Source organism: Schistocerca cancellata, chromosome 5 (assembly GCF_023864275.1).
Source record: "Schistocerca cancellata isolate TAMUIC-IGC-003103 chromosome 5, iqSchCanc2.1, whole genome shotgun sequence".
In the NCBI taxonomy this organism is placed as follows: Eukaryota; Metazoa; Arthropoda; class Insecta; order Orthoptera; family Acrididae; genus Schistocerca; species Schistocerca cancellata.
The window spans coordinates 393,966,582-393,987,287 of record NC_064630.1 but is presented as its reverse complement, the minus strand read 5'-3'; the positions used below and the strand labels follow the sequence as shown (position 1 = coordinate 393,987,287).

Genomic DNA, 20,706 nt, shown 5'->3' with positions numbered 1-20,706 from the left:
CACTCTGCTCAGAGAGAAACAATGGCTTACTCAAAGAATAAACATTAACCCCTTAACATAAAACCGTGAGTAGAGAGCACCTTGTACTACATTTGCAGCCTGGCTGTCATGTTTTGCTTGAGGTGGTCACTACCAGATTTCTTCTTTACTGTGTGCAGCTTTGGATTCTCGATAACAAAATACATGCTTTCAGACTCTCTCCTCTATTGTTGTTTAAGAAGTGCTTTCAGAATAGAATTATTATAGTGATCCTGAGTCTGATGTTGAATTTAGCAGCTCATAAAATGAAGAATGTAATGTCACTTCATTAGAGACTGAAAGTGTTGCACTTTGTCAGTTGAGTGACAAGTGCTCTCCAGAGGTAGGAGATAAATACATCCCCTGTGTTCCAGCCAGCTCCTCCAAGGTTTATGTTCACAGGGAACCATTGTGAAATATGTGGCTAGACTTCATAGTTACACAGAAACTAAAAGATGTTTTCTGGCTTCAGGATATTTTAGTCGAAGTCATGTGTACAAGTATACTTGGATTTTATTATTGGTGATCTTCAGAATTTTTTAACTCATTACTTTGAGCTTTAAAAGCAGTCTAGATTTATGTCCACAGGAAAGCTTTGTGAAGTAAATGGTTAGACTTCACAGCTACACAGAAACTAAAAAATGACATCAAGTTTCAAGATATTTTAGTCAAAGTTGAGTGTATGAGTATTGTTGGTGATTTTCAAAATTTTGTAGCTCATTATTATGAGCTTTAATGGCTGTCTTTATATGTCTGTATGTAATGTCATTCATTATAGGGTATTTTTCATTAATAAAAAAATATTTTTTGTAACATAATTTGGAAAAAAATTTCTTAGATGGTTAATGAAATCAGTCAGTTAGAGAGGCAGTAATAAGTAAAATAGAAGATACTGTAGGTATGCTGGAATGCAATAAATTCAGTGCACCATACTATTTGGTATTCTCTTTATTCTAACAGAACTGCTTCTCAGTTCTAATGACACAGATAAGTCTCATGGTGCAAATAAATTATTTGCAGATTAAAAAGATGATTATTGTTTTAAGTACAGGCACCTAAACTCATGAAGTTAATTTTATAAATGCAAGACAAATAACTATTTTTCTGCTCCTCAGGTTCCTCTGGGTGCTGTTAATCGTGATCATCATCGACCAAGCTTGACACTGACCAGCAAAGAGCCAGTGAAAGAAGCTGTGAGCCCATCAGTAGCTGAGGCAATGCGTGCAATTTTTGCAGCTTTCCTGTGGCATGAAGGCATTGTACATGATGCTATGGCTTGCGCTTCTTTCCTGAAATTTCACCCAAGTCTGCCTAAGCAAGGTGCCTTAGTAGTAACACGGCAGCCTGTTGGAAGTGGTGGAGGAGGAGGTGCTGGTGGGCCAGGATCAGATGGCAGACCTAAGTCAGAGCTCACGAAAGAGCAACGAGCACGCCAAAGGCACTCCGTTGAAGTTAGCACAGCAGGGACATATTTACAAATACAACCATCCACTCTTGAAACTCTAACACGCTCTGCTGCCAATGCTAATGCAAATAGGAACAGAGCCAAAAAGCAACTTCAGCTGCAGCAGCAGCAGCAGCAGCAGCAACAACAACAACAACAGCCGTCAGAACCACTGCTACAAGGAGAAAACGCTATAAAGGAGGAGACAAGTACTGTACCACCCTCGGCTACTGGAGGTGAAGGTTCAAAACTTGCAGCTCTGCCAGAAACCACATTTCACACAGTTGCTGTCTTACCTCCAGCTCTTAAATCACTGGTATTTCTGTGGGAAGAATTGAGTGCCAGTTGCCTGCCTGCATTCCAACAGCAGCTTATGCTCCCTAGTCCATCAGTTCCTATACGACCAGTGAAACGACAGATCTGCACATCAGGTTCTGCACTGTCAAACAGGCCTACTCATAGCGGTAGGGAAGGTCGATCTGATACTGAAAGGAAAGCAGGACGCAAGAAGAATGCTTTATCTTCAAGACTGAATATTCTTGGGGATGTAAGTACCCTGAACATTTGTGTATAATTAGTATTTGATTATGTATGTCTTTGGATTATGAGGTCCTTAATGCAGTGTCCTTTTATATGCAGAGCATCTAAAAACTTTTGGGTCAAATTGAAACAGATGATAGTCCACAACCGATTATTTTGAGATTGGGGACCAGTGGTCAGAAATGCATATTTATTGTGTTTTCAACCAATGATCAGAAATGCATATTTATTCTGTTACGACAATACACAGCATACACCGCACAACAGCAACATAGCTCATAGTTAATTGTTCAAAGCAACAACTGCAAGTCTCAGTGCATGTATTACAATGGCTCATTCAGTTCTGCCACACTCTCACAAATATCCTGGGTGTCTTTGTACACTGAAACAGGTAATGGATGATAAACTGCGAACATCCCTGACTACCGAACAGACAGACTGTACCCACAACTTGCTCATTGCATGTGTGTCATGTGAAGACCACATGCATCACACTGGTGTGTTAACCTGTGCCACATACAGACTGCTATCCCTGGTGTCAGTTGTCCATTGTGTCTGGCAGCTTATGATGTGTCCATGGTGAGGTGTGTTATTGTGAACAGTGCATGAAGCATAACCATAAATGGAACGTTACTCATCACAAGAGTTGGCAGACATGCCTTTAATTTACAATGTGGCAGTGCCTGTAAAGCAGCACAGATGTACAGGGAATGGTTTCCCAACAGGCATAATCCTAGTTGGGAGAAGTTTATTTCTATGTAAAGACAGTGCATGAAACCCCTTCTTGCATCCAAGCTGCCTGTTGCTTAGTACAACAGACACCAGAGATCTTTGAGAGAATGCGTAAGAACTTCATGCGTTGCCATGCATGCATTAAGACTGGCAGTCATCATATTGAACAGTCACTCTGAGCTATGTTGTTGTTATACGGTGTATGCTGTGTCCATAACATAATAAATATGCATTTCTGACCATTGGTTCCCTATCTCAGTTATCGGTTGTGGAACCACTATCCCCTGTTTCAATTTGACCCAAAAGGTTTGAGACGAAATGGATGGTGATAATTTACAAATATTATGTAATCATCTGAAGTGTCATAAGAGGAACTGACATTAGATACTAAATGATTAGGTCCTTTTAGTCATAACAATCAGGAGAAGTTATCAGTTATTCTAAAATTAAAATTGATATTTACATTAGAAGCTAACTGTAGCAAATCACTACTAAAAAGCTAAATGCTAATCAGTAAACTCAATAATATTACATACATGCTTGCTATTATTCTGTATATCCATGTAATCTCGTGTACAGTAAATGATTGTCAGTTCCAAAAATCTGATAAAGGAAGTAGTGTTAATCATATATGGATTACACAAATTGTATGACATGTTATTTATAGTGTATAAAATTACAGAATTCCATTCATGTTCTCATTGTAGTTGTGTCCGTACAGCAGCTTTATTGTACGGGTTCGACACCATTGTCTTCTAAATACTTTGCCCTGTTTTCTGTTTGAAATGTCATTAATTATCACACATTACTAATGTCATAAGTATTAATAAATGAAAAATACTAATTTTTTCCTCATTTGATAATGGTGAAAATGCTATTTTTATAACAAAAATTACTAAGTGTCATAAAACTTCCACATAATATATGAACTATACATAATTACTCCTAATGTTTAAGTTTTGAAAGAGATAGCAAGATAATGTGCATTTGATAAGCATAGTTCCTGAATGCTACCAGTTGAATCATTGTTTCTAAGCACTGTCCTATGGCTTGGCTGGCATTTGTTTATGTATGGGTAGCAGAAGCCTGATCCTGATCCATAGATCTAAGGCATCAGATTTGCATTTGGGAGGAGAGGAGTTCAAATACACTTCCAGATTTAGGGATTTCATAGTTACTAAATTCATCAAGGTGAATACCATGATAGTCCCTTAAAATGGGCACAGTCTAGTCCTACCTTACGCTCTGTTTCTAATTCTCTTCTCATTGACAGGACAGCCTTCCTCTTTGAACAAATGGCTTCTAGGTGTAATAATGTGGTGAGCATAAATTATAGCCACAGTATAGAACAACGAAAGTCTCCATACTTTAAAGAAAGGTCTGCTCAACTGTGGTTAAATCACTCCTGTCTGCATATGACTGTCTGTTTGTGATAATTCATCATGAATAACAATTTGATGTTGGTCATGTTGATATAAAATCAGAAGAATTTGTAATGACATTGAATTCAAAATCCAACTAGACCTGAAAGCAATTTGGTTCAAACTTTTGCCTGTTTACTTACTTTTACATTAACAGTTATCATTTCACCATGGTTCCCATCCTGTCAGCCACACATTTATCACATAATTAAATACATGGAAATTGTAGAATTTGTTTCATAGTGATATACTTACTGTCCAGTTGTCAACATAGGTAACATTCTTAATCATTACAAACACCTAAAAGTCATCATGGGGTTGGTCTTCATTCTCCTATTTCATGGCAACTATAATTCCCTCCATAGCAAGCCTGCACTTGCAAGTGAAGCAGTTCCTCTTATTTTATCCATAATGACAGTATTAACTAATTAGCTTTTGTTCTTTAGGCTGGAGTTGCTGCTGGGCCATCAGTGGAACGTGAAACTGTTTGTGAGTTGTGTGGAAACACATTCCCACACCCAGTCACATACCATATGCGCCAGGCTCACCCAGGCTGTGGTGGTCCTGCTGGAGGAATGGGCTACAACAGTGGTGGCAACTTCTGCATGGGATGGGCTGGAAACTGTGGTGATGGTGGAGTTGGTGGTAGCTCTTGGTATCTTGTGTGTGATACTTGTCGTGACAAATATCTTCGGTCTAGAAAACAAAGTAAAGATAGGTGAGTAAAACAGATTTTCCATGTATTAAGAATGCTTATTCTATTTGTCCATAACAGCAACAATTTCCTCTGAAAAAAAAATATAAAAACAATGATGATGTGACTTACCAAACGAAAGCGCTGGCACGTCGATAGACACACAAACAAACGCACAAAATTCTAGCTTTCGCAACCAATGGCTGCTTCGTCAAGAAAGAGGGAAGGAGAGGGAAAGACGAAAGGATGTGGGTTTTAAGGGAGAGGGTAAGGAGTCATTCCAATCCCGGAAGCGGAAAGACTTACCTTAGGGGGAAAAAAGTACACTCGCACACACACACATATCCATCCACACGTATACAGAAACAAGCAGACATATACAGAGGCAAAGAGCTCTGTGTGTGTGTGCGAGTGTATACCTGTCCTTTTTTTCCCCCTAAGGTAAGTCTTTCCGCTCCCGGGATTGGAATGACTCCTTACCCTCTCCCTTAAAACCCACATCCTTTCGTCTTTCCCTCTCCTTCCCTCTTTCCTGACGAAGCAACCATTTGTTGCGAAAGCTTGAATTTTGTGTGTATGTTTGTGTGCTTTTGTTTGGTAAGTCTCATAATCTTTGTTTTATATATATATATATATATATATATATATATATATATATATATATATATATATATATATATATATATAAAAAAAAAACAAAGATGATGTGACTTACCAAATGAAAGTGGTGGCAGGTCGACAAACACACAAACATACACACAAAATTCCAGCTTTCGCAACAAACTGTTGCCTCATCAGGAAAGAGGGAAGGAGAGGGAAAGACGAAAGGATGTGGGTTTTAAGGGAGAGGGTAAGGAGTCATTCCAGTCCCGGGAGCGGAAAGACTTACCTTAGGGGGAAAAAAGGACGGGTATACACTCGCACACACACACATATCCATCCACACATATACAGACACAAGCAGACATATTTAAAGACAAAGAGTTTGGGCAGAGATGTCAGTCGAGGCAGAAGTGCAGAGGCAAAGATGTTGAATGACAGGTGAGGTATGAGTGGCGGCAACTTGAAATTAGCGGAGATTGAGGCCTGGTGGATAACGGGAAGAGAGGATATATTGAAGAGCAAGTTACCATCTCCGGAGTTCGGGTAGGTTGGTGTTAGTAGGAAGTATCCAGATAACCCGGACGGTGTAACACTGCGCCAAGATGTGCTGGTCGTGCGCCAAGGCATGTTTAGCCACAGGGTGATCCTCATTACCAACAAACACTGTCTGCCTGTGTCCATTCATGCGAATGGACAGTTTGTTGCTGATCATTCCCACATAGAATGCATCACAGTGTAGGCAGGTCAGTTGGTAGATCACGTGGGTGCTTTCACACGTGGCTCTGCCTTTGATTGTGTACACCTTCCGGGTTACAGGACTGGAGTAGGTGGTGGTGGGAGGGTGCATGGGACAGGTTTTACACCGGGGGCGGTTACAAGGGTAGGAGCCAGAGGGTAGGGAAGGTGGTTTGGGGATTTCATAGGGATGAACTAAGAGGTTACGAAGGTTAGGTGGACGGCGGAAAGACACTCTTGGTGGAGTGGGGAGGATTTCATGAAGGATGGATCTCATTTCAGGGCAGGGTTTGAGGAAGTCGTATCCCTGCTGGAGAGCCACATTCAGAATCTGATCCAGTTCCGGAAAGTATCCTGTCACAAGTGGGGCACTTTTGTGGTTCTTCTGTGGGAGGTTCTGGGTTTGAGAGGATGAGGAAGTGGCTCTGGTTATTTGCTTCTGTACCAGGTCGGGAGGGTAGTTGCGGGATGCGAAAGCTGTTGTCAGGTTGTTGGTGTAATGCTTCAGGGATTCCGGACTGGAGCAGATTCGTTTGCCACGAAGACCTAGGCTGTAGGGAAGGGACCGTTTGATGTGGAATGGGTGGCAGCTGTCGTAATGGAGGTACTGTTGCTTGTTGGTGGGTTTGATGTGGACGGACGTGTGAAGCTGGCCATTGGACAGGTGAAGGTCAACATCAAGGAAAGTGGCATGGGATTTAGAGTAGGACCAGGTGAATCTGATGGAACCAAAGGAGTTGAGGTTGGAGAGGAAATTCTGGATTTCTTCTTCACTGTGAGTCCAGATCATGAAGATGTCATCAATAAATCTGTACCAAACTTTGGGTTGGCAGGCCTGGGTAACCAAGAAGGCTTCCTCTAAGCGACCCATGAATAGGTTGGCGTACGAGGGGGCCATCCTGGTACCCATGGCTGTTCCCTTTAATTGTTGGTGTGTCTGGTTTTCAAAAGTGAAGAAGTTGTGGGTCAGGATGAAGCTGGCTAAGGTAATGAGGAGAGAGGTTTTAGGTAGGGTGGCAGGTGATCGGCGTGAAAGGAAGTGCTCCATCGCAGCGAGGCCCTGGACGTGCGGGATATTTGTGTATAAGGAAGTGGCATCAATGGTTACAAGGATGGTTTCTGGGGGTAACGGATTGGGTAAGGATTCCAGGCATTCGAGAAAGTGGTTGGTGTCTTTGATGAAGGATGGGAGACTGCATGTAATGGGTTGAAGGTGTTGATCTACGTAGGCAGAGATACGTTCTGTGGGGGCTTGGTAACCAGCTACAATGGGGCGGCCGGGATGATTGGGTTTGTGAATTTTAGGAAGAAGGTAGAAGGTAGGGGTGCGGGGTGTTGGTGGGGTCAGGAGGTTGATGGAGTCAGGTGAAAGGTTTTGTAGGGGGCCTATGGTTCTGAGGATTCCTTGAAGCTCTGCCTGGACATCAGGAATGGAATTACCTTGGCAAACTTTGTAAGTAGTGTTGTCTGAAAGCTGACGCAGTCCCTCAGCCACATACTCCCGACGATCAAGTACCACAGTCGTCGAACCCTCGTCCGCCGGAAGAATGACGATGGATTGGTCAGCCTTCAGATCACGGATAGCCTGAGCTTCAGCACTGGTGATGTTGGGAGTAGGATTAAGGTTTTTTAAGAAGGATTGAGAGGCAAGGCTGGAAGTCAGAAATTCCTGGAAGGTTAGGAGAGGGTGATTTTGAGGAAGAGGAGTTGGGTCCCGCTGAGACGGAGGACGGAACTGTTCCAGGCATGGTTCAATTTGGATAGTGTCTTGGGGAGTTGGATCATTAGGAGTAGGATTAGGATCATTTTTCTTCGTGGCAAAGTGATATTTCCAGCAGAGAGTATGGGTGTAGGACAGTAAATCTTTGACGAGGGCTGTTTGGTTAAATCTGGGAGTGGGGCTGAAGGTGAGGCCTTTGGATAGGACAGAGGTTTCGGATTGGGAGAGAGGTTTGGAGGAAAGGTTAACTACTGAATTGGGGTGTTGTGGTTCCAGATTGTGTTGATTGGAATTTTGAGGTTTTGGAGGGAGTGGAGCTGGAAGTGGGAGATTGAGTAGATGGGAGAGACTGGGTTTGTGTGCAATGAGAGGAGGTTGAGGTTTGCTGGAAAGGTTGTGAAGGGTGAGTGAGTTGCCTTTCCGGAGGTGGGAAACCAGGAGATTGGATAGTTTTTTAAGGTGGAGGGTGGCATGCTGTTCTAATTTGCGGTTGGCCTGTAGGAGGATGCTCTGAACAACCGGTGTGGATGTGGGAGAGGAAAGATTGAGGACTTTTATTAAGAATAGGAGTTGATGGGTGTGTTGATTGGCTGAGTGGATGTGTAGGTGAAGGATTAGGTGGGTGAGGGCAATGGATTGTTCGGTTTGGAACTGGTATAGGGACTGATGGAAAGAAGGGTTGCAGCCAGAGATGGGAACTTTAAGTGTGAGGCCTTTGGGGGTGATGCCAAATGTCAGAACTGAGAAAATAAAATATGGGAGTGTAATCTGGCTAGGGCGAAGGCATGTTTGCGGAGGGAATGTAAATAAAACTTAATGGGGTCATTGTGGAGGTGTTGTGAGGGTGACATGGTACTAGAAGGTGGAAAGTGGAACACGAGGCTGAAATGAAAATGAAAATAAATATAAAAATATATGGGGAGAGATAAAGGTAAAACTAGAAAGCAAATGGAGATCTGGTGTGAAAAAAGGCGAAAAAGGGTTGGTTAGAGCTGGGCTATGTTGATCCTGTGGTGAACTTGTGTAGGTAGATAATGATGTGCATAAAGGTTAGGTGGTTGTGTTGCCGCCAAAACACGTTAAAGGGTGGAGAAATACGGGAAAATTTCGAAAAAACTATGTGAGGATGTATTAAAAGGAGTGGTTTGGTGGTGGCAGATTATGGAAATGAAGCTAACAATTGTCTGATGAAGAAATAATCTTTGTTTTTAGGTATATTTTTCCTACATGGAATGTTTCCTTCTATTATAACTATATATATATATATATATATATATATATATATATATATATATATATATATATATATATATATAGAGGGAAACATTCCACGTGGGAAAAATATATCTAAAAAGAAAGATGATGAGACTTACCAAACAAAAGCGCTGGCAGGTCGATAGACACACGAACAAACACACAAAATTCTAGCTTTTGCAACCAACGGTTGCCTCGTCAGGAAAGAGGGAAGGAGAGGGAAAGACGAAAGGATTTGGGTTTTAAGGGAGAGGGTAAGGAGTCATTCCAATCCCGGGAGCGGAAAGACTTACCTTAGGGGGAAAAAAGGACAGGTATACACTCGCACACACACACACATATCCATCCACATATACACAGACACAAGCAGACCTTTGTAAAGGCAAAGAGTTTGGGCAGAGATCTCTCTCTCTCTCTCTCTCTCTCTCTCTCTCTCTCTCTCTCTATATATATATATATATATATATATATATATATATATATATATATATATAGAAGGAAACATTCCATGAAGGAAAAATATACCTAAAAACAAAGATGATGTGACTTACCAAATGAAAGTGCTGGCAGGTCGACAGACACACAAACGAACACAAACATACACACAAAATTCTAGCTTTCGCAACCAACGGTTGCCTCGTCAGGAAAGAGGGAAGGAGAAGGAAAGACAAAAGGATATGGGTTTTAAGGGAGAGGGTAAGGAGTCATTCCAGTCCCGGGAGCGGAAAGACTTACCTTATGGGGAAAAAAGGACGGGTATACACTCGCACACACACACACATATCCATCCACACATATACAGACATAAGCCCAAACTCTTTGTTTTTAAATATGTCTGCTTCAAGGGTTAATTATAGCTTTCTCTTACTTCAAATTTGGATCCTTCTCCAGATTCCCTCATCAAGAACATACTCATATATTCAGTAGCAAGACAGTAAAATATACCAAACTGAAATAGATTTTTCAGTGGATAATTATATTGATTAAAACCCCAAAGTTCAAGTGTTATACAACCTTTCTTTACATAAAACTTCACACTATATAATAGCAGGACAGTAACTACAATATCTCCAAATGTGAGCCCTATGACAGGCAATTAGAAACTGAACTCTTACATTCTATTTTCTTCTTAGTTGGCACCAAGACAATGGATTTATTAAAAGAAGGTGGCAGTTTCCACTTTTACTGCAATAATTTTATTAGTTCACAACTACTTTAAGTCTTCTAAGCCATTCTCACGTGATTTTGTGAATCTGTACAATTACAGGGTGTATACGACCCGGGACAAACGGGAGATCCAGGAAAAACCCGGGAATTTTGTCATCCGGGAAAACCCCAGGAATTTTTTAGAATTCCAGGAATTTTTCGTTGTTTTAGTTTTCAGAATTTTGACTGGTAAGAACCGATACTCTATCAAAGCATATTACTGTATCCTGCTGTTGCAGAATAATACTGCGGCATTAAAACATGAACGAGAGAAAAAAAAAAAGAAAAATAAAACTTATATTGCAACCGCTTAAGGCTACAGAAATGTTGCTGTTGGCTGCGGCTCTATAAGCAACAGTAGTAGCAACCACCCTCATGGGGTACAATTTTACAATTTTACTGGCGCGCCCAAGCTGCCAGATTCACACGTGCGCAGCAGGCACGGATCTGGGGGGGGGGGGGGGGGGCTGCAAACCGTGGTATCTGAACCGGGCGGCAGTTTCAGGGGGAGGGGACAAATTTATAATCTTGAGGAAAAAAACTTGGTTTCACAAAGCACCTAGCATCCGGCGCACATCAGTCTATCGATTATTCATACAATTTTGAAACGCACCTCTGCTGGTTTTTGGACATTTTTTAAACACATTCTAAGTTGATTTCTGAAAGAATTATAAGTTGACTTTTGAATGCGTGTACGTGATGTCTCTGCCAGGGGAATCCTCGTCAGTCTCGTTCATGAGAAATTGGAGCGTACAAATGGAATGTGAAACTATTTCCAAATATAAAGCTTTTTGATTGTAGTAGGCCAAATAGGTATTTCATATTGGTACTTCATGAATTATATTGTCATACTATATAAATGATCATTATTGCCAAAACAGTCTCACTTATTTTGCGTGTGTCACAATTGCTGCAATACTTAAAAGGCCTATTTTGTTTTTTTCCAGCACACAGTGACAAAATAGATGTAATCAGATCGAGAAACCACACCAGTCTTGGGTATTATATGTATTAATAGATTTTTCAGTATTAGACGACGACATTTCGATTTTCCATGTAGCAAAACGTTTGACGAACTTTGATGAGATAATAGTTCTTTCGCAGAAAGGAAAGCACGCCATGTAAAGCTGAAGCAAGATTAGAGAGAAAAATTGCTAGGACCTAAGGACTGAAGAAATGTGTACTGTCTTGCCTGTCTCTCGTCTTTACTGGTTTTAGGTATCCTACATTTAATTTTATGTCACACAGAAGAGCAAGTTATTAGCTAATAGGCAATAAAGAGTCCCAATTTTCTGAAGAGTTCTTGTTCTCCCGGTTACAAATAATCCCATCCAGTATTAATTGCGTTTATTTTTATTTTTTAATTTTTTAGAGGGACAAGATGTCAAACCAGCCGACTGGGAGCAGGAGAGGTACTACAGGACATTTTAATTTCCATTGTCCTGAAATAGTTTGATGGCATGCATTGCAAAATATACACGTTTGAGTTTCACAGAGTGCAATATAGTGACGTGCAGTATAAGAATATTGTTTGAAGAGGTGTGGCACTGCACTTCGGCTCACTAAAGACCAAATAACATGTCTTACATTTCCTCGAAGATATACGTATGTTTTATGTATCAGACTCTTCAGAAAGATGTGCGCAGAGCAGTCTGAGTTATAGTGGGGTGGGATGGGGTGGGGGTGGGGGGTGGTCTCCACGTGACCCGTGTTTACATTTAATGATTTTTCTGTTTCCTCTTCGTTTACTGCTCTCACGTCAGATGAAAACAAGATGGATTTCTGTGACTGGGAGCTATCAAGTGAATTAAAATACATTCACATAATTATGGAAGGCTTAAATATGTTACTAGTTTCAGATTTTATTTTATTTCCACCTTTCTGACAGTCAAGCATCAATCGCCTTGCAGAACAATAAAGTTATTTTTCTCGGTTTGCTAAAGAAATTTGGCCTTTAGATTTCCTCTGAGGCAGTAAATTTATTTGAAACGAAGTGTTTAATTCCACACTATTGGCTAATTTTAACTATTCACTGCATTTCAAATGCTCGTTTTCATCTTCTTGCATGTATGACATTATGCCATAATCAAGAACCAAACATGAGATAATACAGTACTAGTACTCCAAGAAAATTTACGTCCCAAAAATCATACCGAAAAGGTTAATATCAGGTTGAGGCCTAAATCATTGGGAATCTGGACATACGAATGTGCGCTTTAAGGAAAACTATGCATTTTAGTTGGTTCATGAAATTCCGACGCTCTTGGAGTATCCTCAGCTTTTTTTTTTTAATGACATAATGTAAGTAAGATCTTTTAATGTTTTACATGTACGAACATACTGGCTTCCTATGTCAGCGTAGCTGCACAAGCACGGTGATGCCTCTTAGCTGGCGCTCTCTGGCAACTGCTGAAATGAATCTATTTCTAACAGGTCGTGGGAAAATATTGCGAATTGTGGTTCGAAAAGCGTTATTTTCAAAATAGATTTTCTTTTGCGCAAGATGAACTATGTGGGCAAATGTACGATGAATTTCTTAAATCACAGAGCGTTTGCTCTAATTTAAAAATCAACTCTTTGATTATGAGCCATGTAGAAGATTTTTGAGCCCAGAAGATCGGAGATCTATGTCGGTATTAAAAATTTTGCTGGCGTATTTGTATGATGTATCTTAAAGTGTAACATGCACTAAACAGATCAACATTATATGTGAAAGCTTAGCTTCTCTTTTAGCGTATTAATCTTGGAGACAAATATTATATGTGATAGCTTTGCTTTTCTTGTAGCAACACTATGTATAGTAACTTAAACCATTAACTTTTCCTGTTGGTGGAATTTGAATTCATACTTCCGTAATACGAAAATTTGCGGCGTACACGTTACTGCTTATCAAAGATCTTTCCAAAACGTGTTTGTTCCCCTTGAATTTTGTTTTCTAAAGTGCTGAGAAATTCTACGCTGCTGTATAAAACCATATCTTTTCAAAGGATTGATAAGTTTTACAGTTCTGACGGAAAGTATACTGTCACTTAACATGGAAAAAGTGTATTTTCACCTGGGAGAAAATGTATTTTTAACCAGGAGATCAGGGAAAAATCCGGGAATTTTTTTTTCTTGTCCACGTATACACCCTGAAATAGAAAATATTACATTACCTCCACAAATAAAAATGTAATGATATGAGTGTAAACTTAACAGAAATATATTAACTTGCAATGGAAAATTCGTGTGTACTGTTTAGTTGGTTTGACAGCTTGACATTTACAAAGATATTACATTGATCAAAGAGAAAAGCTTAAAAAGGAATAAATGGAATAATAATTTGAAATACTATGAATTTACATCTATATGTGCATTTGAATATAAAAAATAGTTATAAATAAAATAACATAGAAAATAAAATACAATAAAAACATTAAAATATGAGGTGAGACAAGATTAAATTTTAAATGTCAATTTATTGTACAGACAATATCAGAAAAGAATAGAATGCTGCTCACCCTATAGCGGAGATGTGAAGTCACAGACTAGCACAACAAAAAGACTGCTAGACATGTTAGTTTTTGGCCAGAAGGACTTCTTCTAAAATAGACAGTATGCACACAGTCATGAGCTGCTTTTGCTTGAATGTGTGTGTGTGTGTGTGTTGTTTTTTGTCTGTTTCAGAAGAATGCTGAAAATTAATGTTTTTCATAGTATTTTTGTTGTGTCTGTCTTCATTTCAACAGCTCTCATCTCTATGTGGTGATTACCAATCTGTCCTTTTCTAATATTGTCATTATTCCATCATGGATTTTCCATTGTTTAATTTATTGTCCAAATCATTTTTGATTGCTCACTAGCTGAATGTGACTGAAGTTACTGAGCTTTCTTTTCTGTAGATATGTTTTCTCATTGAGAAGTATATGTGAAAAGCTTTTTTAAATAACAGGAAATTTTGATTTCTTCTTAGATGTTCATTTTTCCCTTTCTTAGTGCACTGCAAAATTGCAAGCTTTTCATTAACGTTTTTGAATGGATTTTTATTGTTTAGGAGATGTAGTGCAAAGGTACATGTATTGTTATTGTTAGATTTTATGTGCTCCAAACAATACCCAAAAGTTTCTACCAGTATGCCTAAAGTATGATTGGACACAATTGTCACATCCAGTTTTGTAAATCCCTGACTTATTAAATGGGTTGTTGCATTGGTGGTGCATCTTATTAATTTAAAATTTCATCTTACCTTGCCATGTCTTTCAAAATATATTATTGAATTTTACTTTTCATATTGTTTTATTTCTTACTATTTTTAACTCTACTCATATACACAGATAGATATACAGTCATATTATTTGAAATTGTTATTACGTTTATAATATACATAACTTTACTCCTTAATCACTGTAATGTCTTTGTAAATAACAAACTGTCAAACCAACAAGACAGCTTATGTCAACCAATGTGAATGGAAGACACAGATTTAAAGAAGCTGCCATTTCAGTATATGTGGCATAATTTCCTACTGCAAGTAAATATATTTCCAGTATGTTTACATTCACTAATTACATTTATATTTGTGAAGGTAATGTAATAGAATAACAAAATCACTTGAGAATGCCCTAGAAGGCTGAAACTAGTTGTGAACCAATAAAATTATTACAACAAAAGTGGAAAATGTTACCTTTTCTTAGATTCTTCTCTTAACTGCTGATCTAGTGTTAACATCTCCATCAATGGTGCCCCTTCTGCAATTTCAATGACCACTGTTCTGAGCCCCTTCTTGCTGCTGTGGTTGATTGCTCTGGGATGGCGCTTATTCTAAAAGGCATGACATCCATTAGCATATGTCCCTCACCATCTGATGCCGAGGAGCACCTCAGTTAGAACAGAAATATCCAAAACACAACAAGCATCAAAATGCAATAATTATCATACACATAATAAAATAAAGAAACATGAAATTCCAGGAAAATTGAAACTGTTTGCCGGATTGAGCTCGAACCTGGCCTTTGCCTTTTATGGGCAAGTGCTCTATGAAGTGAGCACCTATCCAACCGCCTGGGCACCTATCCTCACACTTGTCCTTCTGCCAGTACCTCATTTCCCACCTTCCAAACTTCACAGAAGTTCTCCCGCCTAACTTGCAGGACTGCACTCCTACAGAAGTTCTCCCGCCTAACTTGCAGGACTGGCACTCCTGCAAGAAAGGATATTGGAGAGACATGGCTTGGTCAAAGCCTGCGATTGTGTTTACAGAATAAAATTTTCATCCTGCAGTGGCGTATGCACTAATATTAAACTTCTTGGGAGATTAAAACTGTGTCCCAGATTGGGACTCAAACCCAGGACCTTTGCTGTTCACAAGCAAGTGCTTTACCAGATGAGCTATCCATGCATCTGCAGCACATCATTTTAATCTGCCAGGAAGTTCCTTGTAAGTGCAAACTTGACTGAAGAGTGAAAATTTCTTTCTGGAAATAATTCCCCAGGCTTTAGCTAACCCATGTTTCTGTAATATCCTTCCTTCTAGGAGTGCTAGTCATGCATAAGCATAAGTTTGGAAGGTAGAAATGAGGTACTGGCAAAAGTAAAGCTGTGAGGATATGTTGTGAGTCATGCTCGGGTAGGTCTGTTGGCTAAGCACTTGTTCATGAAAGGCAATGATTAAGGTTCGAGTTCCAGTCTGGCACACTGTTTTATTCTCCCGTGAAGCTTCATATCAGCACAAACTCTGTTGCAGAGTGAATATTTCATTCTGGAAAATATAAGCATGTTTACTCTTAATCTTTGTTACGTGTATTTCTTCCTGAACTCATGATTGTGTGTTTATATAAGGTCCATGTGCAGTAAGTAGCCTTTGCACATTTAATACTCATAGGTTTAGCTGTGGCATAACTCTGTGCCCATTCACACGCTGCCCCATATAAACGAGTAAACATGAGTTTGTCTTAACATAACGTCTTCAATTACACATATAACTTTCCTTTTATGACGACAAGCCAGAACATTATGACCACCTGCGCCGAAATATCGTGGCAGGACGTTACTGATATCCGGCAGTTCTCCCGTATTTTTATGGAACGTTATGATCACCTGCTTAATAGCTTGTTTATCCCTCTTTGGAATGAAATACATCACTGATTGTTCATAACAGGGATCTGACAGTTTGTTTGTAGGTTTGTGAAGGTATGTGATATTAGATCTCTATGCACAGGTCATGTAATTTGTGTAAATAACGGGCTGCTGATTTGAGTACACGGTGATGGCACCAAACAGTGACCAAGATGAGTTTCATAGGATTTACAGTAGATAAATTTTGTTGGCTAGACACCAAAGTGAGTTCACTATAATGCTTCCAAAACCATTGTAGCATAGTTCTGACTCCAAGACGTGGACATTTTGGATAGTTATACTGCTGTAAGACAGTAATGTCATCAGAAAAGACATCAAGCATAAAGGAATGCAGGTTGTTTGCAGTTGTCAGTGTGTCTTCAGTTACTAGCACAGGTCCCATGCCAGTCAGGAGAATGTCTCCCATAGCATAATACTGTTCCCACTAACCTATGTCTGTGGTGCACTGCACATTTCAAGCCACCATTCACCTTGATGATGACATTTGTGGAGACAACCATCTTCTTAGTGTTGGAAAGATTCACTCAAAGAGCCAATATGTTTCCATTGATCAATGGTCAAATCTCGATGGTCCCATGCCACTGCAGTCGTAATTGATGATGTCATTGGGTTAACATATGAACACGTAGGGATGGTGTCCTGCAGAGCTCCATGTTCAACAATGTACGATGAACAGTGTGCTCTGAAACACATATACATGCACCATCATTGTGCACTTTCGGCAGAGATGCCACAGATTGCTATCTGTCATACTTTACAGAGCAGACAAGCCTCTGAACCACCATCTCTGAAGACTCGTGCATGTCCAACCTTTTAGCGCCTAGTGGTAGTTTCTATGTCCTTGTACCTCTTTCTGTAGATGCTCACGACAGTAGCACGTGAACATTCGACCAGCTTCTCTGTTTTTGACATATTAGTTCACAGCCATAATAATAATCTGCCCTTTGCCAAAGTGACTTATCTCAATAGATTTCCCCATTTGTAACCCATATCTTCACTAGGGTGATCCCCTGTGTATGTCTGAGCCTTTTATACTTTTGTTACCGCGTCACATGCCCGCAACACCACCAGGTACATTGAACATCAAGGTGGGCAGTGGTCATAAGGTTAGGCTTATCTATGTATGTAACACTGTCCATTTAAATTATAATTTGTTTTTATAATAGTGTCATACCTGTTAGTAGCTACTATCAGTACATTTTGATGCATACTTCTTTTTGTAATAATGTGTTGCTTTTTGTTAAGGTGAAATTTATCCAATACAAGGAAATTTTTTGTGTTTTAGTGGTCAAAGGACTTTTTTATAAAGTCATCTTTGGTCAGCTATCATAGCTATCTTGAAATCACTGTGACAGACATTACTGTTCTCATTACAGTGCCATTTTACAGCATTAAACACTTCCTTCCCTTTCTTGTAGCATGAGCTTTTGTATTGTGGGATTCTAGTTTCTGTTTCAGTATGACTTTAAAACCTCAGAGAGGCTAATCATTCATACCAACTGTAGACTAATACAAGTAGAGTCACTGACTGGTCATTATCAATGACAGGTAAGTAACCCAAGAGTTATATTGTAGTAACACACAAAAATCAGTATGTGTGGAGTAACCAAATCACTTTAATGATAACACCGATCATAAGGCCCATACAAAGTCTGAGAACGTAGTTAGGCAGAGTCGAAACAAGTAACAAGCATACCGAGAGCAGAGTCAAGTGAGTGCACAAACACAATGAGGAAGAGCACCCTGCACTCCGGGATTATAATAAGAATGTTGCTAGTCTGATTGTCAAGTAGCTGTGCCCATGGGCAGTGCGTGCTGACCTCACTGTGATGCTACCATCGCTGTTTGATCATGCCATTGCCTGGCGGATGGACCTCTGCCACCAGGCAGTAGCACAGGGAAGTTGAACTGCAATAAGATAAACCAGCACCCTACGTCTTTTTATGATCCTGGCCACTACGGCACCAGTATGGTAGATGTGGTAACATAGGGTTACCGTGGTCTTGTCCCCTTAACAGGGCGTTTGTGAAGATTGTGAACCTCTTGTGTCTGTCCCTGCCAGTGTGAGGCAGCATACATCTGCACCACCATTGGGTGCATCTGTGGACAAGCCAGAAGCCCCCTGTTGGATGGCACTGGATAGTAGGGCTGGAAATTGCCCTGAGAGTGATGGTTCCACCGCAGGGTGATGCCCAGAGGTGAGATGTCAGCTGCAGGGGCCACAGATGGCAAAGTGGGACTGATGGAAGCATCCAGGGTCTCATAGGATGGGTTCAGGATTTGATGCCATCAGTCGCTGCTGTAGCTTGACTTCACCCTGCCCCTGATGCTCACTCGGTGGACTAGAACAGACATCGGATGAAGATAAAGTTGACAAGATTGGACTTGGTGTATGAGGGGGAGGCAATAACAGAGATAAGGGCTCAATTGATGGCGGAGAATGAGAGGACCTGGATTTTGGGAGGAGGAGGACTTGGAAGTTGTGTGTGGGGGCTGTGGAGCCTATTTTGCCCCACATGGGTGGAGTTCGTTTTGGTGGTGGGCCTTCAGCCTGTTCGGCAACTGCAGTGTGAAGATTCTCTGACTCTGCTGGCCATGGAGAACCACCAGGATCTAGTGCCTGTGGCGATAAAAGCGTGAGCCCAGACAGGGGCCCCAGCATGTATCACAGAAACGGAGATGCTTGAGGAGAGTGCAGGGCAGGCTGTAGGAGGTTGAGGACAGTGCAGATTAGGTGCCTGTGGAGCAATTCAGCTGGGCTCTTCTCACCGAATGGTGTAGACTTGTAACTGAGAAAATGGGTGGGTGCATCTTCAGGTAGGGCCTCCCCTATGTACGTCTTCATTTGCGTCCCAAAAGACTGGATGAGGTTTTCTACCTCCCCATTCAACTGAGGGTGGACCCCAGGGTGGTGGGAGGCTGAACCTTGTGGATACCATGTTGCACACAAAAATCTCGAAAAGTCTGTGAGATAAACTTATAAACTTTGCGCCATTGTCTGTCTATCTGTCACTAGGGTGTGGGGAAGGCCTTCGATGGAGGAAATCCAGGTGGGGCCCCATACCGTCAATTCCACCATCATAAGGTGGCAATTTTTTTATATTCGGAAATTAAGAGTAGTCGTCTATGATCACCAACCAGTCAGCGTACAGAAAGTGGCTCACAAAATTGAGGTAGATTTGCTCCCATGGCTGTGAAAGTTCCGGTCAGGGAGAGTAACACTACCTCATGAACAGCACACTTAGAATATGCAGCAATTAAATGTTTAATCTCACAATAAATCCCTGGCCAATAGACTTCTCAGCAGGCCAGCATCTTTGTTTGTGATGCGCCAGTGACCATGGTACAGGAGGCAAAGAATGTCCCATCTGAAGGGCACTGAAATGACCACATGTGTCACAGCGTGTTTTTTAGACAATATAACAACACCATAGTCAGTAGGCTATCTGTGGCAGAGCACACAGTAATCATGAACAGGATCTGATCATGAGCCAGTGACCAATCTGGTCACCCATGCTGAATATACTGCCACATATGACAAAAGGACAGGATCTGTGCAGATCATGTGGGCGATGTGAGAGCTGGTAATAGGGAAACCATTCTATTGAGATTCGTCATCAGGACCCATAGGAAGGCGGGAGAGGTCAGTGGCATTCACATGCTGAGCTGCTGGGTGATGGTTGATCTTGTAGATGATAATGACTGAGGAAGACAGCCCATCATTGGAGCCTGTTTGCTGTCTTGTCCAGTAGAGGGGGGCTAGAGGTTTATGGTCTGTAACCAGGTGAAACTTGACATCGTAGAGAAACATATTAAGCTTCTTGTTTTCAAAAATAATTATGGGGGCCTCTTTATCGATTTGTGAGTAATTTTTCTGTGCTGAGTTGAGTCTCTTCAAGGTAAGAGGAATGGATTGTTCAAAACCATCTGTATTATGATGAGACAGCGCAGCTCCCACGCTGTACTGTCATCCATCAGTAGGCGCAACAAGCTTGTGACGCAGCTGGCCTGTGGCCAGTCACGGGTTGGAACGCAGATCAACTTTCAATTTTCAGAATGTTTGTTTGCATGCAGGCATCGAGACACACATTCCACCATTTTTGAGCATTGATTGAGAGGGTATGCTACTATAGCTGCCTGCAGCAAGAAGTTGGGGTAAAGAGGGCTTTGCCTAAAAATTCCTGGAGATCATTTACATTAGTATGACAAATGAGGGCTTCAATAT

The 20,706-nt window shown here is 40.7% G+C and overlaps 1 protein-coding gene across 1 annotated transcript in view; it reads left to right on the top strand.

Moving 5' to 3' along the window:
* The window catches only part of LOC126188561 (E3 ubiquitin-protein ligase MYCBP2-like), a gene marked incomplete at its 5' end in the record, with an annotated part of 354,851 nt that overhangs the window by 130,913 nt on the left and 203,232 nt on the right, over positions 1-20,706 (top strand). The window contains 2 exons of the mRNA XM_049930160.1: positions 1,134-2,009; positions 4,602-4,873. Of these exons, the coding sequence (XP_049786117.1) occupies positions 1,134-2,009; positions 4,602-4,873 (1,148 nt within the window). The remainder of the gene's footprint in view (positions 1-1,133; positions 2,010-4,601; positions 4,874-20,706) is intronic.